The 22993-nt window shown below is 37.3% G+C and overlaps 1 protein-coding gene across 1 annotated transcript; it reads right to left on the bottom strand.

Annotated features, from left to right (window-relative positions):
• Positions 1 to 137: 137 nt before the first annotated feature.
• itchb (itchy E3 ubiquitin protein ligase b) lies at positions 138 to 21657 on the bottom strand. The gene is made up of 24 exons (XM_065275630.1): positions 21503 to 21657; positions 19249 to 19338; positions 17802 to 17943; positions 17375 to 17499; positions 14518 to 14652; positions 14389 to 14434; positions 14035 to 14210; positions 13734 to 13929; positions 13531 to 13626; positions 11184 to 11358; positions 11010 to 11073; positions 10612 to 10696; positions 10345 to 10473; positions 6753 to 6825; positions 6580 to 6651; positions 6407 to 6495; positions 6166 to 6325; positions 5840 to 5973; positions 3772 to 3912; positions 3253 to 3373; positions 2996 to 3100; positions 2807 to 2903; positions 1906 to 1978; positions 138 to 1662 (listed from the first exon to the last, which is right to left on the bottom strand). Exons 2-24 carry the CDS (start codon positions 19316 to 19318, stop codon positions 1563 to 1565), a joined length of 2604 nt encoding a protein of 867 aa, XP_065131702.1. The 5' UTR covers positions 19319 to 19338; positions 21503 to 21657; the 3' UTR covers positions 138 to 1562.
• Positions 21658 to 22993: the final 1336 nt, after the last annotated feature.

The raw sequence follows: 22993 nt of genomic DNA, 5'->3' as shown, positions 1-22993 counted from the left end.
TACTGATTTGATGTTGTCAGGGGGACACAGATGGACAACCAGCTGATGATTTTCACACATTTCAAACCTTTCATATCCGATTGTTGTCATCCAGATGCGTTTTGGCATCTTTTTGCATTACAAATGAAAACGGGACATTTCAATTTAATTATTTATTCAACTGAAGATGATTTTACTATACATACAAATCAACTCTAGGAAATAATTTCTGAAACAACCATGAAAGCGGTCGCTTCTACTTAATACTTAAATCATTTAATTGTAGTTTTAATATAGAGGAGATCGAGTATTCACACCATGTACAGTTTTCAGTTCATATACAGAGCGAGAAAGCGCTTCAGTTTACATGATGAAGAAGAAGAAGAAATGATTACTTTATGAACCATCTTCCCAGAATTGGTTAAACTATAGTTATGGGTTAAATAACTTTAAATAAATATAGATGATGTTATAACCTAAAAATCATAAAGATCCTGAACAGTCATTCACATAAGCCATGCCATTATTACCCATAATGCACTAAACTACTGTGCGTCTTATGGGTCATCTCCAGTGGTTTAGACTCTAAAGGGTGGTTTCCCAGACAGGGTTTATCCTAATCCCAGACTAAAATGCATCTTAACAAATATCAGTGTCATCGTTTTGTCTTAGGATGCACACCTGTAGTGTTTTTGGTAAGGTTTGTTTGTAAAACTACTTAAATGTAACTAAGGCTTAATCTAAACCCTGTCCGTGAAACCGCCCCTCAATAAACACAATGACTCGCTGGACGGCCGGAGGGCTCTCACAGTATTTCAATGAATGCTTTTATAAATCAGTTGCCCTATATAACTAGGGTTAACTAGATCATGTTTATGCATGCATCTCTAATAAAACCTCTCTTTTTAAACTTTAGTCTCAAATAAACTCACATTTAAGGTCACATTTGCATCTAAAATAACACGATTTCTATTTATTTGAAATAAATGATTCAGTACTTGAATATATGCAATAAATCTAAAATCCTGTCTCAGTTTCTATCAGCCAGAATCTCATGATTGTATAAAACAACTATTATTGAGACAGTTTCTGTGAGTTTCGCTCTTTTAAAGCTCTAACATGAAGTATTTTGGTCAGTTTTGAACTAGGAATCGTGGCCGTTTAAGAAAGCTACACTTTTATATTGCTGTGCTGAATGACTGGATGAGATTTGAATCTTCTGCATGATGGTGGAAATAAAGGCACAAGTAGACCCTCTACTAGGGTTCATAACATAAATCACACACACACTTCACAATGTCTGGTCTTCAGGAGTTTTAGATACGAGAAACAGCTCGCTGGATTAATAAAAACATCAGAGTCACGTATCTTACATGCTTATTTCAATCCCATCATCTCACCGGTCATGTAGAAATGAATAAGTGACAGGTGAGTGAAGAAAACCCCAGTTTCCCATAATGCACCGGTGTGCTGGATCATTGAGGGATGTATTGTTCTCTCACGAGCACACGATGACGTGTGAGTTTATAATCATGAGATTTGACATCGCTCCGGCCGTCCTCTCTGTTGTGTGTTTGTGTGTCTCACTCCTGTCCAAAACCTTCAGTCTCCTCTATAGCAAACATCAGCTTCTCCTTCATCTGCTCATAACTTCTGTACGGCGGCAGATCCAGACGATTAAAACTACAGACAGACAGACAGACAGGTTAAATGGGATTATTACTGACATTACAAGCACAAAAAGTTAAACATTTGACATTTAATTGACAGCTTAGTAGTTAATGAAATATTACTGTGCATCAATAAAAATAGAAACTGAATGGCAGTCAATCTATCCCCCTAAAAATATCACCTGTATAACTAATCCTCAGCAAAGACTAACTTATAAAGATCACTCAGATGAAAGAATAGAAGAGAGAAGTTTACCATGTGTGACTACGGGGAAGCCAATTCTCCTTCCCGACCTTCTCAATACAGAACTTCTGCGGCCCGTTACTTCCTATAAACAAACACCACACTTATGACATCATCAGCCATTATCAGATAAACTTTAGTGTAATGATTAACTTGTGAAATGTGTGTTGGACACTCGACCGGTAAGCCAGCAGGTCAGATCTGCTGTCCTGTGACCGATCTGATAAAAATTATTTAATTCTGGATGAGAATCAGTTAATGAAAGAGGGGTTAACACGCTGTGTCGTAGTGATATTCCCATAGGATGAAGAGAAAGAGACAAATATACTAAGCTGTAGGCAGGGGTTAAGGGGGCGTGCACACCGAAGCTTTTACGCCCGCGGCCGGCGCATGTTTTCAATTGATTCCAATGGAAGCTCTGCGTTGTTCAAATAAGCCAGCAGCTAGAAGTTTTTTTTTCCGTGCTGAAAACCGCCGCTCGTCGGTTTTTCCGCTCTCAGCACCGAGAGTTGAACAATATTCAACTTTGGGTGAAAATCTCCGCTTGTCAATGTCAGTTCTCACACGGCTGTCCAATCACAGTGGAGAAGAGGCAGGACATTACCACAGCAACCAACCGGCTCACAGCTGAAGTATCACAGCTACCAAAGCGCTCAGTTGAAGAAAGCTGACACTCAGCTGAAAAAAACAGCTGACATATGGCGTCCTCCAGGCGTTTTCAGCCGCGTTTAAAAGTTTTGGTGTGCACAGCCCCTAAGAGTCAGACCTGATGCTTTAGAGATGTGTCATAGCCCGTGTGTGTCTGCTACAGCCATGTGCATGTTATAGCCAAAAAAAGAGGTTTGACATGTGACTCATGAAGGCCTGGTGACAGATACACTTGTGTGTGTGCGCGAGAGAGAGAGACACTCACCCATCAGATCAGCAAACCCTCCGACGGGCAGACGACAGGTACCAGTAACAAACTGCAATAGTCTCATACGCTTCTCATTATCCATCTCTTTAATGAACTACACAGAGAGAACGAGAGAGAAATTACAAAGTTGTATTCAGGAGTCTGGGTAAAACATTTGATTTACTATGGTAAAGAAGCTGAAGTTACCTGCCAGAACCAGAGGATCTGTTTACTGTTACCCGTGTAATGTCTGTAAATAGTGTTTCTCTGCCAGTCAATCAAATCAATTTCCTGCATTCCACACAACATCACCTACAACAACAACAACAACACAAAAACACTTTCATGACTTCTGACAATCCTGCGTTTACTGTGTAACAGAAAAGACCCAAGCAGTATCTTAAAAAAGTAAATCAAGTAAATGATATAAAAGATGTATTTGATGAAAGTTTATGTGCAGTCACCTCCAGCTCTTTGGCATCAAAATACTGCAGGTACTGCTGTGGAAGAACTTCATTAAAGCCTTCGAAGAACGCTTGAGTCTGTTCCTCTACTCCACGAGATAATCTCCATTCTGCTACCAGTCTGAACACAAGACGATTTAAAGACAAACTAACTTCATGTGGCTGTAATCAGAGTCTACAGACCAAAATAATCCATAATGAAAACAGCGTTCCACGGATGCCATTATTGATTAGTTTGATCGGTGACATCATCACTCGCCCACCGCCCCATCCCAACAGCGAGGAGACCCGTCACAAAAGTCAACATTAATACAGCAAGCGGTACAGAGCATCAGATATATGTGATGATGTCTAACAACTTGATGATGAACAGGACGATGACAAATGTGTAATGTTTTTACATCAAAGTAATGACTAAAAGTACAGCCAGACTATATTCTCAGATGTATAAACATGTGACTGAGTGAGAAACGTGAAAACCATTGAAGTGTTTTGTATGTGTTAGATGGGTTGTGTTACCTGATGTACTCCTCTTTGTTCTCCTCTGTGACCTGGATGTTCCCTCCGTCTGGTTTCAGGTCGTGAGTCGTCACCTCACCCAGGATCTCCTTATCCACGGAGAAAAACATCTCCAGCCCGCACTCCTCAATGTTATTATCCCTAAAACACACACACACGTTTACAGGTATTTAATCACAGGTGAGCTATATTACTGTATGACAGGTGTTACATATTAAATTGCTAGGTGCTAAACATTACTCTCTCAAATTCAGTTTTATTTTTTCTCAAATTAATTTTTATTTTTATCTAAAATTTCGTTTAATTTTTTCCCAAATTCCAATTTATGTTTTTATAAATCCTTTTTTATTTTTTCGCAAATTCCGATTTTGGTTTTCTCAAATTCGGTTTTATTTTTCTTAAATTCAGTTTTATTTATTTTCAAATTTTGTTTTATTTTTTCTCAAATTCCGTTTTATTTTCTCTCAAATTTTGATACATTTTTTCTGAATTCAGTTTTATTTTTTCTCAAATTTTGTTTAATTTTTTTCTCAAATTCTGGTTTTATTTTTTTTTTCAAATTCCGTATTATTTTTTCTCAAATTCTGTTCAATTTATTCTTAAATTCGATTTTATTTTTTCTGAATTCAGTTTTCGTTGAATTGTTTTGAGATTGAGTAAATTAATTAATTAAATGTAAGTTATCAGAATTATTAAACTTATACAATTCAACAACAGTTTATTACCGAGCCCCTAAGGTGACATTGGAGTAAAAAAAATCTATAGTTTAGTTTCATGTGCTCACGTGAAACTTTCATGTGCAGATTTTTTTTTTAAAGTTTAGTTTTGCGTGCTCACATGAAGCTATCGCGCAAGCACGTGAAACTATCGCGCGCGCATGTGAAAGCGAAAGTTTCATGTGCGCGCGCGATAGTTTCACGCGAGCCCGCGATAGTTTCATGCGAGCACGCGATAGTTTCACGCGAGCACGCGATAGTTTCACGCGAGCCCGCGATAGTTTCATGCGAGCACGCGATAGTTTCACGCGAGCCCGCGATAGTTTCATGCGAGCACGCGATAGTTTCACGCGAGCACGCGAAACTAAACTTAAAAAAAAAATCTGCACATGAAAGTTTCACGTGAGCACATGAAACTAAACTTTATTTAATTTTTGCTCCATGTCCCCTTAGGGGCTCCGTAGTTTATTAATGGTTTCCATTAAAAGTAAATTTTTGTAATGTTTTAATATTTTGGTAATGCTTACAAAATAATCCATCACTGAATCTTATTGTCAGTCAAAGTGTTGTCAAATTAAGTGAACAGTAAAAATAAAAAGAGAGATCAAAAACTGCTTGATGGCCATTATTAGAGACAGCCTCTGTATGTGAGGAGGGTCTTCATTTTAATTTCTTAGTTTTTTTAAGACTTTGTGGTATCAGAGGGTCTCTTCGACATGGTTTTCTCTATTCAGAATGAATGTTTATAGTTGACAGTGTGTAATCATGTCACCGGGTATCTTTTATTTGCTGGTTAAGAATACCACTTCAACAAACTGATATTTGCAAATAAGTTATAATGGCTTTTAAAAGTTTGTTTATACAAAATGTGCCAAATTCAGCTCTATAGAGTAAATTTTATATTTTATATTCATCTGTGTTTTCTGCGGCGCTGAAATCATAGGGCCCTAAATATACTAGTCAATATTTGAAGTGGATAAAAAACGTTCATCAAATTTGTCCCAAGACCAGAACGAGTATTGGGTATTGGTTTTGAGACAACTTTAAGGAAAGGTTTTGATCCACTTCAAATGTTGACTAGTGTATAACAGGAAGATCTTAGTTTTATATAACAGCTCCATTTCAATACATTTAAATAACTTTGTTTTTAGTAGAGAGGCTGTTTGGAGTAAATCTGCAAAGCAAAACGAAGTTAAAGCAAAATAAAACCTTGAATGGCAATACAGAGACACAAACACTGAGCTGATAAATGATTATGTAAATAAACTATGTAGTTGATATTATTAACACAAGCTTCACTAAACAGGGCAGTAGTTTCAAAACAAGGAAACAAGGCAAGCAGATAAACTGACTTGATCCAGATGAGTGAGTTGTAAAACTCTGGATCAATGGACTCGAGATCTTTCAGAGCCAAAGGTTTATTCAAGATCCGCTTGTAGAACGGTAAAGAGAAGCCCGTGTCGATAAACTTCCCGTGAAACAATGCCTGCGGGAATCACATAGAAAAACAAAAAGTCTAACATCCAAAGACATATGCAGATATATTTCAGCCATTATAATGTTTATGTTACACAGTGACCACAATGAAAAGACTGTAAAGATGAAATGACTTATATCGGTCTTATCCTGAATTCAATCTGACAAAGAGCACAGAAGAGACATGAAGAGAAAAGATTACCATTGCAATGAAACGACCAATGAACTTGAAGTATTTGAGGTGGTCAGGGTTGATGGAGGAGGCGGGGTTTATCTGGAGGCAGTAGTTGTCTTTCCCGGCGTACTCGAAGAGACAGTACATGGGGTTCAACACCTCGTGGGATAACAGGAAAAACCATTCCCTGCAGCAAACACACAATTACTGTCAAACCTGTTAAAACTGTGAAAAATGGAGCGATGTTTGTGGTGTGATCTGGATCTACCTGGCCACGCCCCCATAATCAAGCCCCTCCTCTCCAGGGAAGACGATCCACAGTCTTCTGCGGAGATCTTGTGCACTGAAGCTCATGATCTGTAGAGACACACGAGAGCATTATTTCACCGTACGGATTGTGCTGATGTAGAGATTCACGTGGATAATAAAATCTAAGAGCACCTGCTGGAATGAGTCTTCAAACAGAGTCTTACGAGTGACTGTGATCTTTATGTGCTGTGGCATTGCTAATTGCTATAGAAATAAAAAACAAAGAGAAGACATTTGAAATAAAACATCATCAAAAACAATCATTGACATTGATAATGACTGAATGAATCATAGGCGGTGCTCACCTGACACCAGAATCTGAAGTATTGAACTTTGGCTTTAAAGTCTCGTACGTATGTGATCTGAGGGCCGTTCTCACTGAGAAACAGCAAAACAAATCTCAGGTTAAAAACACAATCCAAACATCATTTAATCTAACCCACCCTGAGTATTTATTATATAAGATATGAGTTCAGATGTTTATTTGTGATGGATTTCAGCTGATATTGTTTTCACATGAACATTCTTCTGACGTGGAGGATTATCTTTCATCAAAACACTTTAATGTAGATCAATGAAAACATTTCCTGACTCAACAGTAAGAGGCGTGTTGTCTTTCCTGAGCAGTCCACAGCAGTTTCGCTCCTCTGACACAAACAAACCGGTTTTACCTGCTATACATCTGATAACTCACTGTGTGTTAACACATGCTGACTGTCTGAAAGAGATTTCATCTGGGTCTCAAAGCACAAAATAAATCAACATGCATCACTCAGGTCCGGAATTATTCATGAAATAATTAACGAGATGATTTAAACAATGATGCCATCAGCCAACAAGTGTTATATCAGAGAAGTCATGATGACATCATAAGAAGACACAACCTCACAGCTGATGATGATTAGTGGTCGACCGATATGGGGGGGGGGTATGGCCGGTGTCATTAAGAAACCCAACCAATATTAAGAAAGCTTATGGCTGATATAACACAAATGTTATTACAATAAATAAAAGACAAACAGGAAATTAGTGAAACTAAATAAACATTTGTTATGCATAACATATATAAACATACCCTTTTAAAGTACTTCAAACATATTTACAAGACATAATTAATGTCTGACATCTCACAGTACTGTTTGTGTGTTGAACTACTGTGGTGTTGTGTGTGACACAACATGATGTCATGTTAAAATGTGAATAATGATTGGTCATTTTACTCTCTGTCAGACTTTGGCTTTACATTAAATGACACTAAGTGACACTAAATCAAATTTAAGTAATAGAGAAATTTACTGGCCGATTGAAAAAATTAAAAAAGTCCAAAACTCCGCTGATATATCAGCCTCTGCAAAATATTGTCCTATCACCACTGATGACATCATAATATGACAGGAAATTATAAACGAGACAGAATCTAACTGATGACATCATAATTCAAACATTAAAGCACCTTTATAGCTGATGTCATCATGATTCAAACACTAAAGAACCTCACTGCTCATTAGGGGTGCACGATTCAGAAAATTTCACGATTTGATTCCAATTTTTAGGCTCAAGATTTGATTCAAAATCGATTTTCGATTCAAAAACGATTCACAGTATGTAAATGTAGTTTACTGTTTCCTATGTGACTGATTGCAGTAGATATACAATTTTAAAGAAAAGAAACACAACAAATTAAATGTAGTTTGATATTACTTTATGTCTTTATGGAAAAATAAAAACTGTTATGAAGCAATTAGATGACCCCTTTTATCAAACTCTATTAAATACAATAATATAGTATATAAATGATAGACATGCAGGTCTATAGATTATAAATGTGACTGGTGTTATAATGGTTATTATGTCTATTAGATAGAGCAGAAGCAGGAAAAGTGCCTCTCTTTCTATTTCTCTCTTGCCGATTAAAAAAGGCTAAATCCACTCATTATTTCAGATTCAAAAGTCTGCTTGCTGTCCCAATGACAGGGGACTTTACATTACAGCTTTGCGTTTTGTAATTCTTGAGTCAGCTTTAGTTTTACCTGTTCAGTGCAATAGGCTTAACATTAGCATCCAGCGCGTGGTCGTGACTTTCAAAACAAGAGCCAGTTGTTATCGCCATAGAAACCGTCGGCACGCTGAAACTGCACGCGAGCTTTAGCGCGGTAGCACTCACGGCCATTCTCTGTGCGACTCGGGTTTTACACACAATATTAATCAGACTTGGGACCCGAAGTAATTTAACTATGACTGACCCAGACCCGACTGACCATTTCAAATAAAAACCCAGAACCATATGGTCCACAGGTGCTCGGTCAAATCCTCTAATGGTAAAAATCTGCTCAAGTTCAGAAACATGAAGGATACAATGTGACACGAGCTTGTTCGCATCGCAGTCGCATAATTCATTGAGAAACAGAGAGCACGTGAACGCACACCGAACTCATCATGTCGCACACAAAATGTCATTATTAAAGAGTGTCATGATCACGGAAAAACAATAAAGACAAAATTTGACGCCAGAAATACTTGGGCACTTGTTAATATAACTGGGCAGCGTGCCCATAAGTAAAGTCAATGTGTGGGAAACACTGTGACAAGAGTGTGCAGGCGTCAGATTGAATACGACGCAGCGCCATCTATGGGAATACTGAGATAAACTCATTTCCGGACAATAGTAACACGGCATTACAAAAAAATATGAATCGATTTTTGGGATTCTATGAATCGATTCTGAATCGGCAAAGCTTGAATCGTGATTCAAATGTGAATCGATTTTTTTGCACACCCCTACTGCTCATGACATCATAATGCGATCGAACCTCACAGCTGATGTCATCATGATGCAACACTAAAAAACCTCACTGCTGATGACATAATGCGATCAAACCTCACAGCTGATGTCATCATAATTCAAACACTAAAGAACCTCACAGATGATGACATCATAATGCCACAGAAACACATAGCTCAGGGCTCCAGACTGCCACCAAAATTTGAGAGTGTGCCACTGAATTTCGACCTGATGTGACACTGAATTTGACACAGCACATACTACTTTCTAATCCCACAGAACCTCTGATGTCATCATGATGCAAACACTAAGAGGCTGTTTACACTTGGCATTAACATGCGTTTTCGTCGATCGGATCACAAGTGGACGACGTTAATGCCAGGTGTAAACGGTGTTCAAAACGTTTTGAACGCGTCCACTTTCGACCACTTTCAACCACATTCAGAGGTAGTCGAAACCACTTTCGATCGGATCGCTTTGGAGTTGCGGAACGCAATGTGGTTGAATGCGCTCGAACAGCCACACGCGACCGCCTTCTCTCCGCCCATTTATCTAATCTGAGGTATTAAACACTAATTTTACGTCTTTTTTGACTTCTGCCGTGAACATACGGTGAAAGCGCTATTTTTAGCCTTTCATTGATAAAACTACTGCGGGGTGTTCTCCGTAGTTTCGTTTTGAAAGCGTGAAAGTTGCGCGATCTTATTTCATCAATTGCGCTGAAAATTCAGAGAAAGCTCCAACAAATAAACGTACAAAACACTGTGCAGCAAGTATACTTGCTAAACAAGCAGCGGACTCCGACATAATATAAGTTTGCGTCCATATAAACTCATAATTACTCCCGCTCGCGTTTGAATGACAGCAGAGAGACTCGCCCACCGTCTCACAGACCACCCCCTCACAGTATTCAGGACAGATGCGGTCGAAAGTGGACAAAAGAGACGGATTTAAATACCAGGTGTAAACGTAATGTGTCTCTCTCGTCCACTTGTGATCCGATCGATGAAAACACATCTTAATACCAAGTGTAAACAGCCCCTAAATAACCTACTGATAACATCACTCTAAGAAGGGAATGATACATGTGTGGGTGTGTTGTGTTTTACACTCACAGAGAGGATTTTCCAGTCCGTGGATCAATGTAGGTGGTGGCTCTCCGATTGTGATCTACAAAATAAGGAATTCCATCGACCGTGAACCTCATCTCCCACCCCTCAGGCAGGGGCTTCTCATTTAGCAGACTGCACAGAGAAACACAGCCATTATCAGACTTTAATAAGGGTCATCAGTCACACCTGGAGGTCTTTTGTCATGGTGTGACCCAATAGAGCGGGTAATAGACTAAACAACACACAGAAAGAAGAAAGCACGGTTCTGACCCTTGAGTGCGTGGATCTTCCCACTGTGTCGACCGGGTCGCGTGATGAACAAAATAAACTCTACCAGTCGAGTCTGTTCTCTTTTCTATAAGAGAGATAGAGAGAAGGAGGAAAGATTATCAGGATGACTTTAGGAAATAATAAAAGCAAGATTAAACTTTTGCAAACGTGGTCTCCAGCAAATCATCCTCAGCTATTTTCAGCAGGCGAGACATTTTCAGCGGCTGGTTTACACAGACAGAGCGTCTTTCTCATTTATTAAATTGGGACACTGAAGGATGTAGTGGTTAATTTTAGTCGCAGGTGCAGATAATAAGGTTACCAGAATAATAAAAGTGTGTCCGCTACTCTAAAAAAGCCTCAGTTTATAGAGAAAGTAAAATATGGTGGTCTCTCACCCCATCCATGTGGCAGAGGACCCAAAGGATCAAACTCTTTATTCTGATTGATTGTAGCCTGGTCCTGTAACAACACATTTGCTTTAATGTTCATTAACAACATGACATATTTCACAATTAAGCATAAAATAACATAACATGGCTTGTTTATGTGTTGAATTTGCTTTTCCTCACCCCAACAATGAATCTCTGGTTAAATTGTTGCATGGCTCCCTGCAGCTGACTGCGTTGGTGCTGCCACTGCTCATAGTTACGAACCGTCTCCATTGTGGGCTGCTGCCACGTCGTGCTCCTGGTGATGTGATCCACAAAATAAACCCGACCCATAGGGTCCACTCGACGCTCCCAACTGCAAAAGAGTGACAGGGATGATTAGAGAAACTAACAGTTATTACCGATTCTGTCAAAAATCATTTAATCGATGAATTACTCTCATCACAGGATTTGTTAAATAGTTTCATAAAATTGCAACAAAAGTTATTTCTAGTCCATGATATACTGTATATATATGACTTCTTATAGTCGAGGATTCGACGATTCAATTCAGAGACGTCTGATTCAACTATGCACCTCATAGTCGAATAGTAGGGAAGTGTTATGTAACCAATGAGCAGCAGCACTGAGAAGTTTAACTGCATGGATAACAAGTAACTGCAACATCCGCGCTTTTCACGTTAAATTCATATATAGCCATGCCTATATGGCTATAATACCTTCTTGTTTTTCACATCATACTTAAAATAGAGGTAAAATAGATTGTCAAGAGTTAAGAGAGTAACTTGTTTTTCGTACATTTCTATTCAAAATGTAATACTATGCAGAAGTGAAACTAAGATGATAGAATAACTGTAGCGTCGTCTGCATCTAGTGTAGAGTTTTAAAGATTAAAAGTTTTAAAGAATAAAATTACTTTAATTTAACTGATCAACACAAATACAAAGCGCCATAATATAACTGATTGCTTACCAGCATCAAAACCACTTAAAATAAAAACCTTTATAGGTTTTTTCTTAGTATACAGCGTCCACTCCAGAGCTGCAGCCCAAAACGCCGGTGGCTTTATTATTAACTGACTGAACACTTAACTCTTACCTGGACATTAAGATATGAAAGTTTTTCATCAACAGTATCTGCGTGAAACATTAGAAACATTGATGATCACCTGCGACTCGACTGTTTAAGCACGTCCACTATGTTGCAGAGAGTCCGATTAATTAACGGCTTTTTGTTCAGTCAGAACAAACATTTTTATTCTGTAATTATTTACTCGCATAGGCTATATTTCTACATATTTTTGACCAAGTAACACTCAGATATAATGTAGGTTGTTTTGTAATGTAAGTTCATTTTAACTTGTTCTGAAATGATGACAAATCTTTCTGACTAAAAATGATCTATCCAGCTTAATTTAGCCAAAATAATGATTTATTTGTTTTCATACTTTATAGATACACATTAATTGATCTCCTAATATACTATTGAAAATGCCATACATAAATATTCATTGCCTTCTCTACTTCTCTGCTTACTTTTAATTTCTTTAAAACACGGCTTTGTTCTGTATTTACCCATGCTCTGTAAATTTGCACTTAAAAAGCCTTCTTGTTGAGAAATTGTTCTTTAATTTTTTTTTGTTTAAAAAAAATATTTAGCTGTAGTATAGCTTGTTAATCTTTTTCTTATAATGGGAAAGACAATGACTTGGCAAAATCTAACGAATCAGATTCGACTATGAAAATCCTTAGTCGAAAACACCTCTTAGAGAGAGAGAGAGAGAGAGAGAGAGAGATCCAGCATATTGCATGACAGAGAGGTCAGAGATCTGTTACGATTTAAACACACACATGCAAACTATGCAAAGTATATTCTTTAACCCCTTAACTGGCATTGTCCTGTGAGCAGGACACCTGAGTTAACTATATATGGTTGGAAAGGTCTAAGAATGTAGTTTTTATATTTCAAACCATTTTAGCAGTTATAATAATAATGCAGTGACAGTCATTTATTAATTTGTGACAAGAGTATGTCGTACACCATTGACATCTAGTGGCCGTTGTTGGTAAAACCACTAAAAGTGAAACACAAACATCATTTTTTCTAATACTGTATTTTCCGGACTATAAGTCGTAGAGCTGTCACTTTTCGTTCGAAAATAGATTGAACACTCGATCAGACAAAAAAGTTTAGAAAACGAAAATAGGGAATCGATTTTAATCAAATATGTACACTATTCATTTTAAAAGAATTAAACAATTAAAAAATATAGATGTGACAAAACTCACAAACAAGCATAAAAAGAAAATAAATATTTTGAAAGTGCAGTAGGCATTGCGAAAGCCATACAGAATATTATTTTTTTTATTTTACGTGCATATACTGTAGTTTCACGATTTCAATTTGCAAAGAAAATGGAGGACAACGGCAATAAACCTGTGCAACATGAGAAAGCGTCGAAAGCGACCTCACGGGGAGCATAAAGGCACACGTCCAGGTATCCAAAGTAATATAGTGCTATTCTTACCCTGGTGGTAAAGCTTCTGGTCTCTCCCATGTTGTCTTTTTTTCCACATGGTCGACAAAATACACACGCCCGCTCTGATCCACACGCTGCTCCCAACTACAAACCCAAACAGTGAATGATACGGCTTTACCACGCTGATATAAAGCTAAATCTCAAAACGAATAATGAATCACAATATTTGTTCAATAATTTGAATAACTTACCCTGGGGGCAAAGGTCCAGGGTTGACCATGCTGGGAATCCTGCTGGAGGCGGGGCCTATGCTGAAAGCTGCACTACCGGGCTGCTCCTGTGTGGGGGGCGGACCAGAGTCAGAGGCTCCGCCCCCCGATGGGTTACGAACCGGAGTGTCTGAGCGAGATGAATCACTGCTGTCGGGAATTGAGCGAGTAGAAAGAGCTGCAAAAGAATCAAATATTGTTACGGTTCTCAGCTACTTAACAAAATGTAACCTATAAATGCAATTAGAGAAGAGTTACTGATCACATAACAAGTGTATGGTACCTGGTGAAGACGCAGGTCTGCGTGGGGCTAGAGGTGGAGGTCGAGAGGGTCTGGGTGGTCTCGGTGGTCGTGACCCTCTGGATGATCCCGAAGGCGAGTCCATGCCATTCACTCGCCCGTTTGGAGCAGACGGTGGTTCGGGAGCGTCTGTCACCGATGGAGAAGAATCTCGGCTCCTATGGAGAGAATCCAATGTATTGTAAGACATATCTTAAACAACATATCATGTGACTTGCCACTAACCCTAACCCTAAACTACTACAAAAATAAATCAAGTTAGAACATGATTGACAGGTGATCTGCCATTGAGATATACATGCAATTTCTTCATTTGTGAGATTATCTTGAGCGTACCTCTGACTTATGTCATCTGCATGATCTGAATCCCCATTTAAAGTGCCTGGAAAATAAACAGCATCATGAATATCTTTAAAGAAAAAGTCAATCATCTTATTATTATTTAACTTTAATTATGAGACTGACTTTGGTTGTTGGCTTCTGCTGAGAGGAACATCTCTTCATCCACCTGCAGACCGTCTAATAACACTGACAGATCACCAACGATATCCGTCTGATCTCTGTCTGCGCACAGCTGCAGCGTCTGCACGACCTCACAAACTGATGGGAAACAAAAACCCAGGGATGCTTTAGAAACATAACAATCTCTGATTTAAACATCAAACTTTAGTTTAACCTGTCTTTAACTCATCTGAGAAAGAGTTTGCTGTATGTAGAGACAACCCTACCTCCTCAAGGCATTTCGTGATATAGTTATTCATTTTGTGTTCATGGGCACGATTTTCTGCTTTTTTTGTGTCACTCAGCACAAATGTTTACCACGACTTTCTTTTTGTGTCATTTTATGTATTGGCTTTTCCTATATTTATATCTGTAACTTATACCAACGACGGAAATAAGTGCAGTTATAATAGCAAAATATGTGGGAGAGCATTGCTAGAATATAAATATATTGAATTACAATATGTAGCGTTTAAGTATTAACACTAAATCAAAACTAAACAACAGCATTGTAAATGAAAAGGTTTAATAACAGTACTGACTTAAAGTTACAATTGAAATGGTTACACTATAAATGCATGAAATGGTCAATAATACATAGTTCAATTATCTGTTTCCAATGTATGTGAGATATTACCTGATAGTATAGAGAACAGAGAAAGAAAGAAAGTTTAGAAGAAAGAGAATCACCATTAAGAACTGGAATCTTGGTCTAATGGCTTAAAGGTGCAGTGTGTAATTTTTAGCGGCATCTAGTGGTGAGGTCGCGAACTGCAACCAACGGCTCAGTCCACTGCTCACCCCTCGCTTTTGAAACACATAGAGAAGCTATGGTAGCCGGCACTGGACAAACATGTCATCGTCAGAGACAACTTGGTAAAAAAATGTGTCCGTTAATGGCTTCTGTACAAAAATGGCGGCATAAAATGGCGACTTCCATGTAAGGGGACCCTCAGTGCATGTAGATAAAAAGTTCTCGTTCTAAGGTAATAAACACATAACGGTTCATTATGAGAGGTCTTTATACACCCCTGATAATATAGTTTTGTATATTATTTTGCATTTCTGTCAAGAGATCCTTCTTAAAATTACACACTGCACCTTTAAACCCAAGAACTCAGGTGAAGAAGAAAAGCAGAGGGCAGAAAACAAAAGTCAAAAGCCCAGAGCTCATGAAAACCGTGACCTTTATCCTTTATCTCTTGACCATGTGACTAAGCCTAACATGATACATTCAAACTAACCATAACCAATCAGAAGACCACCTTTAACCCCCACTGTATTGGATAAACAGCTCTGACAATAGTCTTTGATCACTATCAGTAAGCACAGGAATGCAGATGGTACAGGATGGAAAAGGGGGTTGTGACAAAGTAATAAATTACTATATTTGTAATTTTACACCTCCAAATTTTTGTACCATTTTTGGGTTTAGATTTGAGGTTTGGATGTCTTAAATGTAACAGATAGTAATTCTAACCCCAACCCCAATGATGGAAAATAGGAATGAAACAAAAAAAAGATGTCGTTGACGTGATTGATGTACAGGTGTGTGTTTTATTCATCAACCACTGTTAAATGTTTTTCTACTGATCAGGACAAAAGTTACATTTTACATTTAAAGGATTAGTCAATTTTCTTGAAAAAATCCAGATAATTTACTACCACCATGTCATCCAAAATGCTGATGTCTTTCTTTGTTCAGTGGAGAGGAAATTATGTTTTTTGAGGAAAACATTCCAAGATTTTCTCATTTTAATGGACTTTAATGGACCCCAACACTTGACAGTTTTTTTTCAACAGAGTTTCAAAGGAGACATCTCAAATGAGGCATAAGGGTCTTATCTAGTGAAACGATTGTCATTTTTGACAAGAAAAAAAAATGCACTATTAAACCACAATTTCTTGTCTATCTCCGGTCCTGTGATGCACCAATGCGACCTCTTATAATACGTCATCACGTCAAGAGGTCACGGATGATGTATGCAAACTACGCCCCAGTGTTTACAAGTGTGGAGAAAGAGGACCATTCTGACGTTGTTGTATGTGGAGTGATACTAATTAATGTCTTTGTGTCAGTTTATTGTTTACAATAGTCCACAAATGTGCATTTCATATATGTAACACGTGACCTTTCTTTGTCACTACGCAATAATGTGAGGTCGCACTGGTGCGTCACAGGACCGGAGATAGATGAGAAGGTGTGGTTTAAAAGTGCATATTATTATTTTTCTTGCCAAAAATGACAATCGTTTCGCTAGATAAGACCCTTATGCCTCTTTTGGGATCGTTTAGAGTCCTTTGAAACTGCAATTTTAAAGTGCATTAAAACTGTTAAGTGTTGGGGTCCATTAAAGTCCATTAAAATAAGAAAAATCCTAGAATGTTTTCCTGAAAAAACATAATTTCTTCTGGACTGAACAAAGAAAGAAATCAACATTTTGGATGACATGGTGATGAGTAAATAATCTGGATTTTTTTTTTTTAGAAAATGAACTAATCCTTTACTGTGATTTTTTTATGTAAGTAAGAATCAATGCAGCGTTCACAATGTGACTGTTCAGGCCTGAAACTCAATGGCCCTGGGCTTCACTGACGCCTGTCTTTGACTCTAAAGGTGTGGTTGTGTTTGTGATGGCGTGTCTGTAAACTTATTTTCATGTGTATGTGACATCACAGATGTCAACCAGGTCATATCTGTGTTCAAACATACAGTGCTTAACTAATCTCTTTCTCTGTGATTATTTAGAAATGCTGATTCAACAAAACTAAAGGTGTAGTGAGTATAATTATGCATTGAGGTTTATTTAAAGAAACTCACTCTTCATGTCATGAGCTTTGAGCGTCTCGCTGATATCAAGCGTAGCCACGCCCAGCAGACTGTCAGATTTTAATGTCTGATGACTCCAAACACGGAAGATCAGTTTGCTGAATGGAGTAACAATCCTGACCGACAAACACAACATACAAAACTATTAGAAACATACAAGAGAGAGATCACAGCACACTGATATTCTGCTCAGACGTCATCTTAACTACAAAAACCCTCTGAAATCAAGCATGACAATAACAACAGTGATGTGTGCCTAAACAAACAGCACTTATAATAACATTAATAGTGAATTCTGATGACATCATTGTTTCATGTCAAGATTAAAGTCAATCTGAAGAGAGGGCTGAAAACTGAGCCTGTGTGTGTTGAATAAAAACAGATGCTGGAAGTCAATGAGAAATAAATCAACACTTACACAGTGATGGGCTGTTTCCATTTGGGTGAATGTGTGTTATTGCATTTCTCTGTCTTCTTGGATTGACCATCCACACAAACCTCAACATATGGACTGGGACCGAACCAGTTCTTCTTATTATCCTTTAGTTTGGCTGAGATCACTACACACACACACACACACACACACACACACACACAATGATTGGTGTATAACAACATGTCATGATTTTGCAAGCACTAATCTTTACCATAGTAAACCGGGTGACTAGACTAAAGTTTTTGTTTTACTAAAAATAACCGCACACACATCAAAACAATTCCTAAGCCTGTTTACATATTAAACAAATTTACCATTTGACAACTGTAGTCCATCCATTTAATGTAGTTTAGTAGTTTAACAAGATTTGACAAAAATACTTTTATAATTTTTGTATTTTATATTAGATCAAATAACTAGTTTATCTTCTGTTTATATGATTTTATAATGGCACCATTACAATTTTCTTATCAGATGTGTTTTCTTATTTCTTATCTTATTTTTACAGGGGTAAATGGATGAATCAGGCCGTTACAGACCCCCTTACGAAAATTAACCATGTTTTTTGTGGTAAAATTATATAATAATAATTATAATATATATATAAAATATAATAATTTTGTATATAAAAATACACACACACATACACGTATACTGTAAGAAAAAATATATTTATATATAATATAAATTATATATAAATATAAAAATGTATGTAAATATTTCTTAAATATATTCATGCATGTGTGTGTATTTATACATTATTCTGCAAATGATTGGTTGCAATTAAAATGGACCATGGCATGAAAATCTGACTTTTTCCATGTTTAAGTGCTATATTTGAGTCCCCAGTGCTTCTATCAACCTAGAAAATGTGAAAAAGATCAACCCAGTAACTTAGTTTTGGTAAACCATTCTCTACAGGCACATAAAAAATGTGCTCATTGAAATTTGGCTCTCCTTATGTCATAAGGAGATTTTATTATAATAATACCGCCCCTTAATCTGCACTATCCAACCACAGCACTGCCATTTAGTGCAGAGAGAAAACAAAATGATTTACAGCACAATTAAGTTTTAATTGCAACAAACCACCATCATTGCGATCAGTGTTTGCATTTCATCAGCTTATTTGCATTTTAAAGGACACATCCAAACACACATTTTTGCTCATACCTACAAAGTGTCAATTTTTACATGTTATAATATATTATCTGTGGGGTATTTTGAGCTAAAACTTTACATATGTACTCTGGGGACATCAAAGATTTATTTGATATCTTTAAAAAAATCTTGTGACATGGCCCCTTTAATATGCAGCCCTAATTGATTACAATAAAACCATGGTTTTACTACACTAACCAACTTTTTTGATTTTACTGTAGTAAAGCCATGGTTAATTTTCTTATGGGCGTGTATGTAGATAACACACCTGTGATCTGAAGCTGTGCTTTCATAGGGAAGCCATTAACAGGAGCCGCTTTAACTCCACCGCAGGCCATCGCATGAGTTACACAGAGACCTACAGCAAAACAAACACAAACGCACTTCATAAAATAAAGTGAACAAAAAGATGAGAACAGCAAATTCATTCAAGCTAGACATCAACCATTAACAAACTATTCGGTCCACTTCAGCAGATTTAGACTTTAACAGGAAGAGCCGGTGTGAATATGAATAACACGTTACGTCAAACGCTGGGAAATCTGAAAGTAAAATTGAAAGCTGTGCTTATTTGTCTGAACACTTTAAACCTCATAAACTTCAAATGTCTTTATACTTTTATATTAAACCTGTTTACACCGCATGTCTACTGAATATCAGATTTAAACCTGGTCATCATCAGATTCACTGCACTTTGTTCAAATGTTATATTTTCACTGATTTTAAACTCAAGTCCTGGTAGCAATCGGCTACAAACATTCACTTCAACATTAAAATGATGTGAACTAGTTTAACATCATCATCGGTCATAACTACTAGCTGTGACTCTGCTTTTCATATTAAAGCTCAAGTCTTCTCACAAAACTTCATCTAAAAGATGATCTGATGCAAGTGTTTAAGGGAGATATCAGTGAGATCGGAGTAAACTTTCACTTGAACTGATCTCTAGGTTAATAATTCATCAGTGATCGTGTGTCCGGCCGATCCCAGAGACACAAATAAACACGTGCAACAAAAACGAGCTTCCAGGCCAATGATCATGACAGAGACGACACAGCAGAAACCCAAAGACAAGTCACAACACTTCTGAAGGTTATATTGCCTCTCACAAGTGATGTCTGTCATTCCTTTAATATCAAAATCACATTCCAGTTCAATCAACACTCAAATACAACAGAAAAATAAAAGAAAACACATTTTTATCCAAATTAAACCCATGTTAAAAATAAAAAGGCACACAGGTAACAAAGGTCTTGAAAATGATAAACGACCCCACCAAATCCTGGCCAAATTACAGAGATGCCAATTTGCACAGGAAATTTTTACTTTACAAATTACAGACATGGTAGATCACAGACAACCACCAAAATTATTACAAATCACTAGAGGTCACCAGGTAATACTAATCCCGTGTGAATAGGGCTTAAGCTGGTCTCCCAGCCTGGTTTTAGGGGGCTTTCGGACACTTTTAGCTGGTCAGGCTGGGAGACTGGTTTAAAACAACTTGACCAAGCTGGAAGCTGGTTGGCTAGTCTTAGCTGGTTTAAGCTGGTCATCTGGCCTGGTCAAGCTGGTGGGTAAGCTTGTCTCCCAGCCTGACAATCTAAGACAAGCTTAAAAAACTGACCAAACAATCTTAGGCTGGTTTTAGCTGGTATTTTCAGTAGGGTTACCCCCTAGTAACCATGTTTTTCGGTTGTAGTAAAACCATGGTTAATTTTCTTAAGGGACAAATCAACACACCTTTAAACACAAACATATTCAATAACAGATCATCAAAAATATGATGTAAGTAACACCTACAAAAACTATACTACGGTAATAGTTTTCCTAAAAATACCATATTTACCATGTTCAAATGACACTGTATTCACTTTTAAACTGTGCAAGAAGATTTTTTAGACGAAATAGCAGTTAGCAGTACTATTATAGTGCTATTATTTTGGCAAATTACATGGAAACATTTATCTTTCAAGAAAATCCTATTAAGATTTATTTACAATAATAATACTGTACCCTCGGTTTCCCTCAAAATGTCATTAATGTGTGTGATAATAACCACGACAAATCACCAGAAGAGAGACTTTACCCAAATACGAATGAAGCTTTTATCAACTGCGCCATTATTTACTATGATTTTAAATGATTACAGTAACTGTAGCTATGAAACTATGCGTACCATAGTACATTTTTGAAAGGATTCAGGAAATACCTGCTCAACTGGGAAACATTTTAAGGATTCAACCAAAACATGACATGAAGAAGTTGATCTCTAAACACCTGAAAGCCTCTTAACATGTCACGTGTTGCTAATGTAAGCTGATCATAATCAATAATCAATAACCAGACATACACTTTCTGACAGATGGTGATAATATCCCGTGACTCTAAATCCCACATTTAAGTCATTTATATGAGATTAAAACGTTGTGACTGATTGATCGGGCTGTCAAGGTGCGTCCCACTGTCACACAGTAAAACACAACACAGATATATTTCTCTACCAACTATCCGTCTCTTACCCGAATCTGTCGACGAGGCTGTGATGAAAAGCCGAACTAATCCGTCCTGAAATAGTTTATAATAGAATCACGGAGCGACTTAGGTTCAGTTTAGGAAACGAACTTCCGCCATCTTCACGACAGCGCGTCATCAAAGAAGCTCTTCTCAAACCGGCCTGAAACCAGCATGCCCACTCTCAAACCAGCCATGGCTCTCGGAAACTAGCCCTGCCACTCTACGCTCTACACAGTGTTACCAAAACAAGGCTGTTGTTAGCTAGCTGTTTTAATAGACGTACTTAGTCTTATTGATGACACTTGTATTCTACCTTTTAATTATAATGCATGTATATAGAAAACGGCCTTGGTCATTTCAATAAAATGTAAGCGCCGAGATAAGCAACAAGTACCACGTGACGTCAACTTCAGCTGTGGTCTGAATAATAATTATTTATATATGAATAACGGCCCTGGGAGACTATTTATAGCAATCATTAAACTAAAAAATCATTAAACTAAAACTTTAAAGATAGTAAAATATTATGTAGATTTAAACATCTTCCCATTAAACCGCGCCCATCTCACGTCACGATATTTCTGTATTAATAAGGTTCCACTCTGAAACCCTCCCACTCTCTGAACTATGATAAGAGAAAACGCACGCACGCACAAACAAACATAGTTACCATAAACCTAGTTATGCTATATACATATGCAGAGATTATAGCTCGTCAATATGTAGCTCGAGAACTTCAAATGTCTGCATGCATTTATTTAACAGGGTTTTATCAAAAGTGACTTTTATATTGACAGCGACACGACAGTGACTTAACTGCTACAACACATGAAATTCCTAAGAAGTGCTATTTTAAAGTCATGCCTATGTTTTTAAGTTTTTTTCAATGTTTTAAAGTTAGTACAGAGGTAAAACGGTAAAAATTGTGTGAACAGTGAAACAATTCTCATCGCCATCTTTCGGTCAATACATAAAAAAACATGAATACATATAAGGCTTGTTCGACTTCATGTTGCGTCTACAGTAGCATTACATCAAAATACCGCGAGATCATTTCAGAGTCATACGGAGTAATCTGTTTTCGAATCGCTCTCGCGGTACTGTGATGTCAATTCTGCCCCCTTAGGACCCTCGCATGATTCCATTGGCTGAAAAAAACTCCTCATGGGTAGTTTTCTTAGCGCCTTATTATAATTCCTACAAAATCGCATTATGATTTATGTAGTAAGAACGTTGTTCACATTACAATTGATGTCTTTTAAATGATATGTTTCATATAGTAGTATATAAATGAGTCTATAGGTGGGAGATCTACACATTGCTTGTGTCATTTTATTATTTAGATATTATATACTGTACCTTTTCCACTTTTTTACTGTGTAAAGTTAACAAATTACTTATACAAAACATGATTACTACATAGTTGAATCACACATTAAAATTATAATTTATAAGTCATGATTACACTTTTACTTTTAAAAATACATTCTGTGAGG

Source organism: Paramisgurnus dabryanus, chromosome 21 (genome assembly GCF_030506205.2).
Source record: "Paramisgurnus dabryanus chromosome 21, PD_genome_1.1, whole genome shotgun sequence".
Classification (NCBI taxonomy): domain Eukaryota; kingdom Metazoa; phylum Chordata; class Actinopteri; order Cypriniformes; family Cobitidae; genus Paramisgurnus; species Paramisgurnus dabryanus.
The sequence above is the reverse complement of the archived record's forward strand: the minus strand, read 5'-3'. Positions and strand labels throughout refer to the sequence as shown.

Excerpts from the sequence above, each read along its gene's own strand:
- itchb (XM_065275630.1), bottom strand. The coding sequence starts at position 19,318 with ATGGCCTGCGGTGGAGTTAAAGCGGCTCCTGTTAATGGCTTCCCTATG. Across the intron at positions 13,627-13,733 it reads CCTGGACCTTTGCCCCCAGG|TTGGGAGCAGCGTGTGGATC; the intron begins GTAAGTTATTCA and ends TTGGGTTTGTAG. Across the intron at positions 3,913-5,839 it reads AACTCACTCATCTGGATCAA|GGATAATAACATTGAGGAGT; the intron begins GTCAGTTTATCT and ends TGTGTGTTTTAG.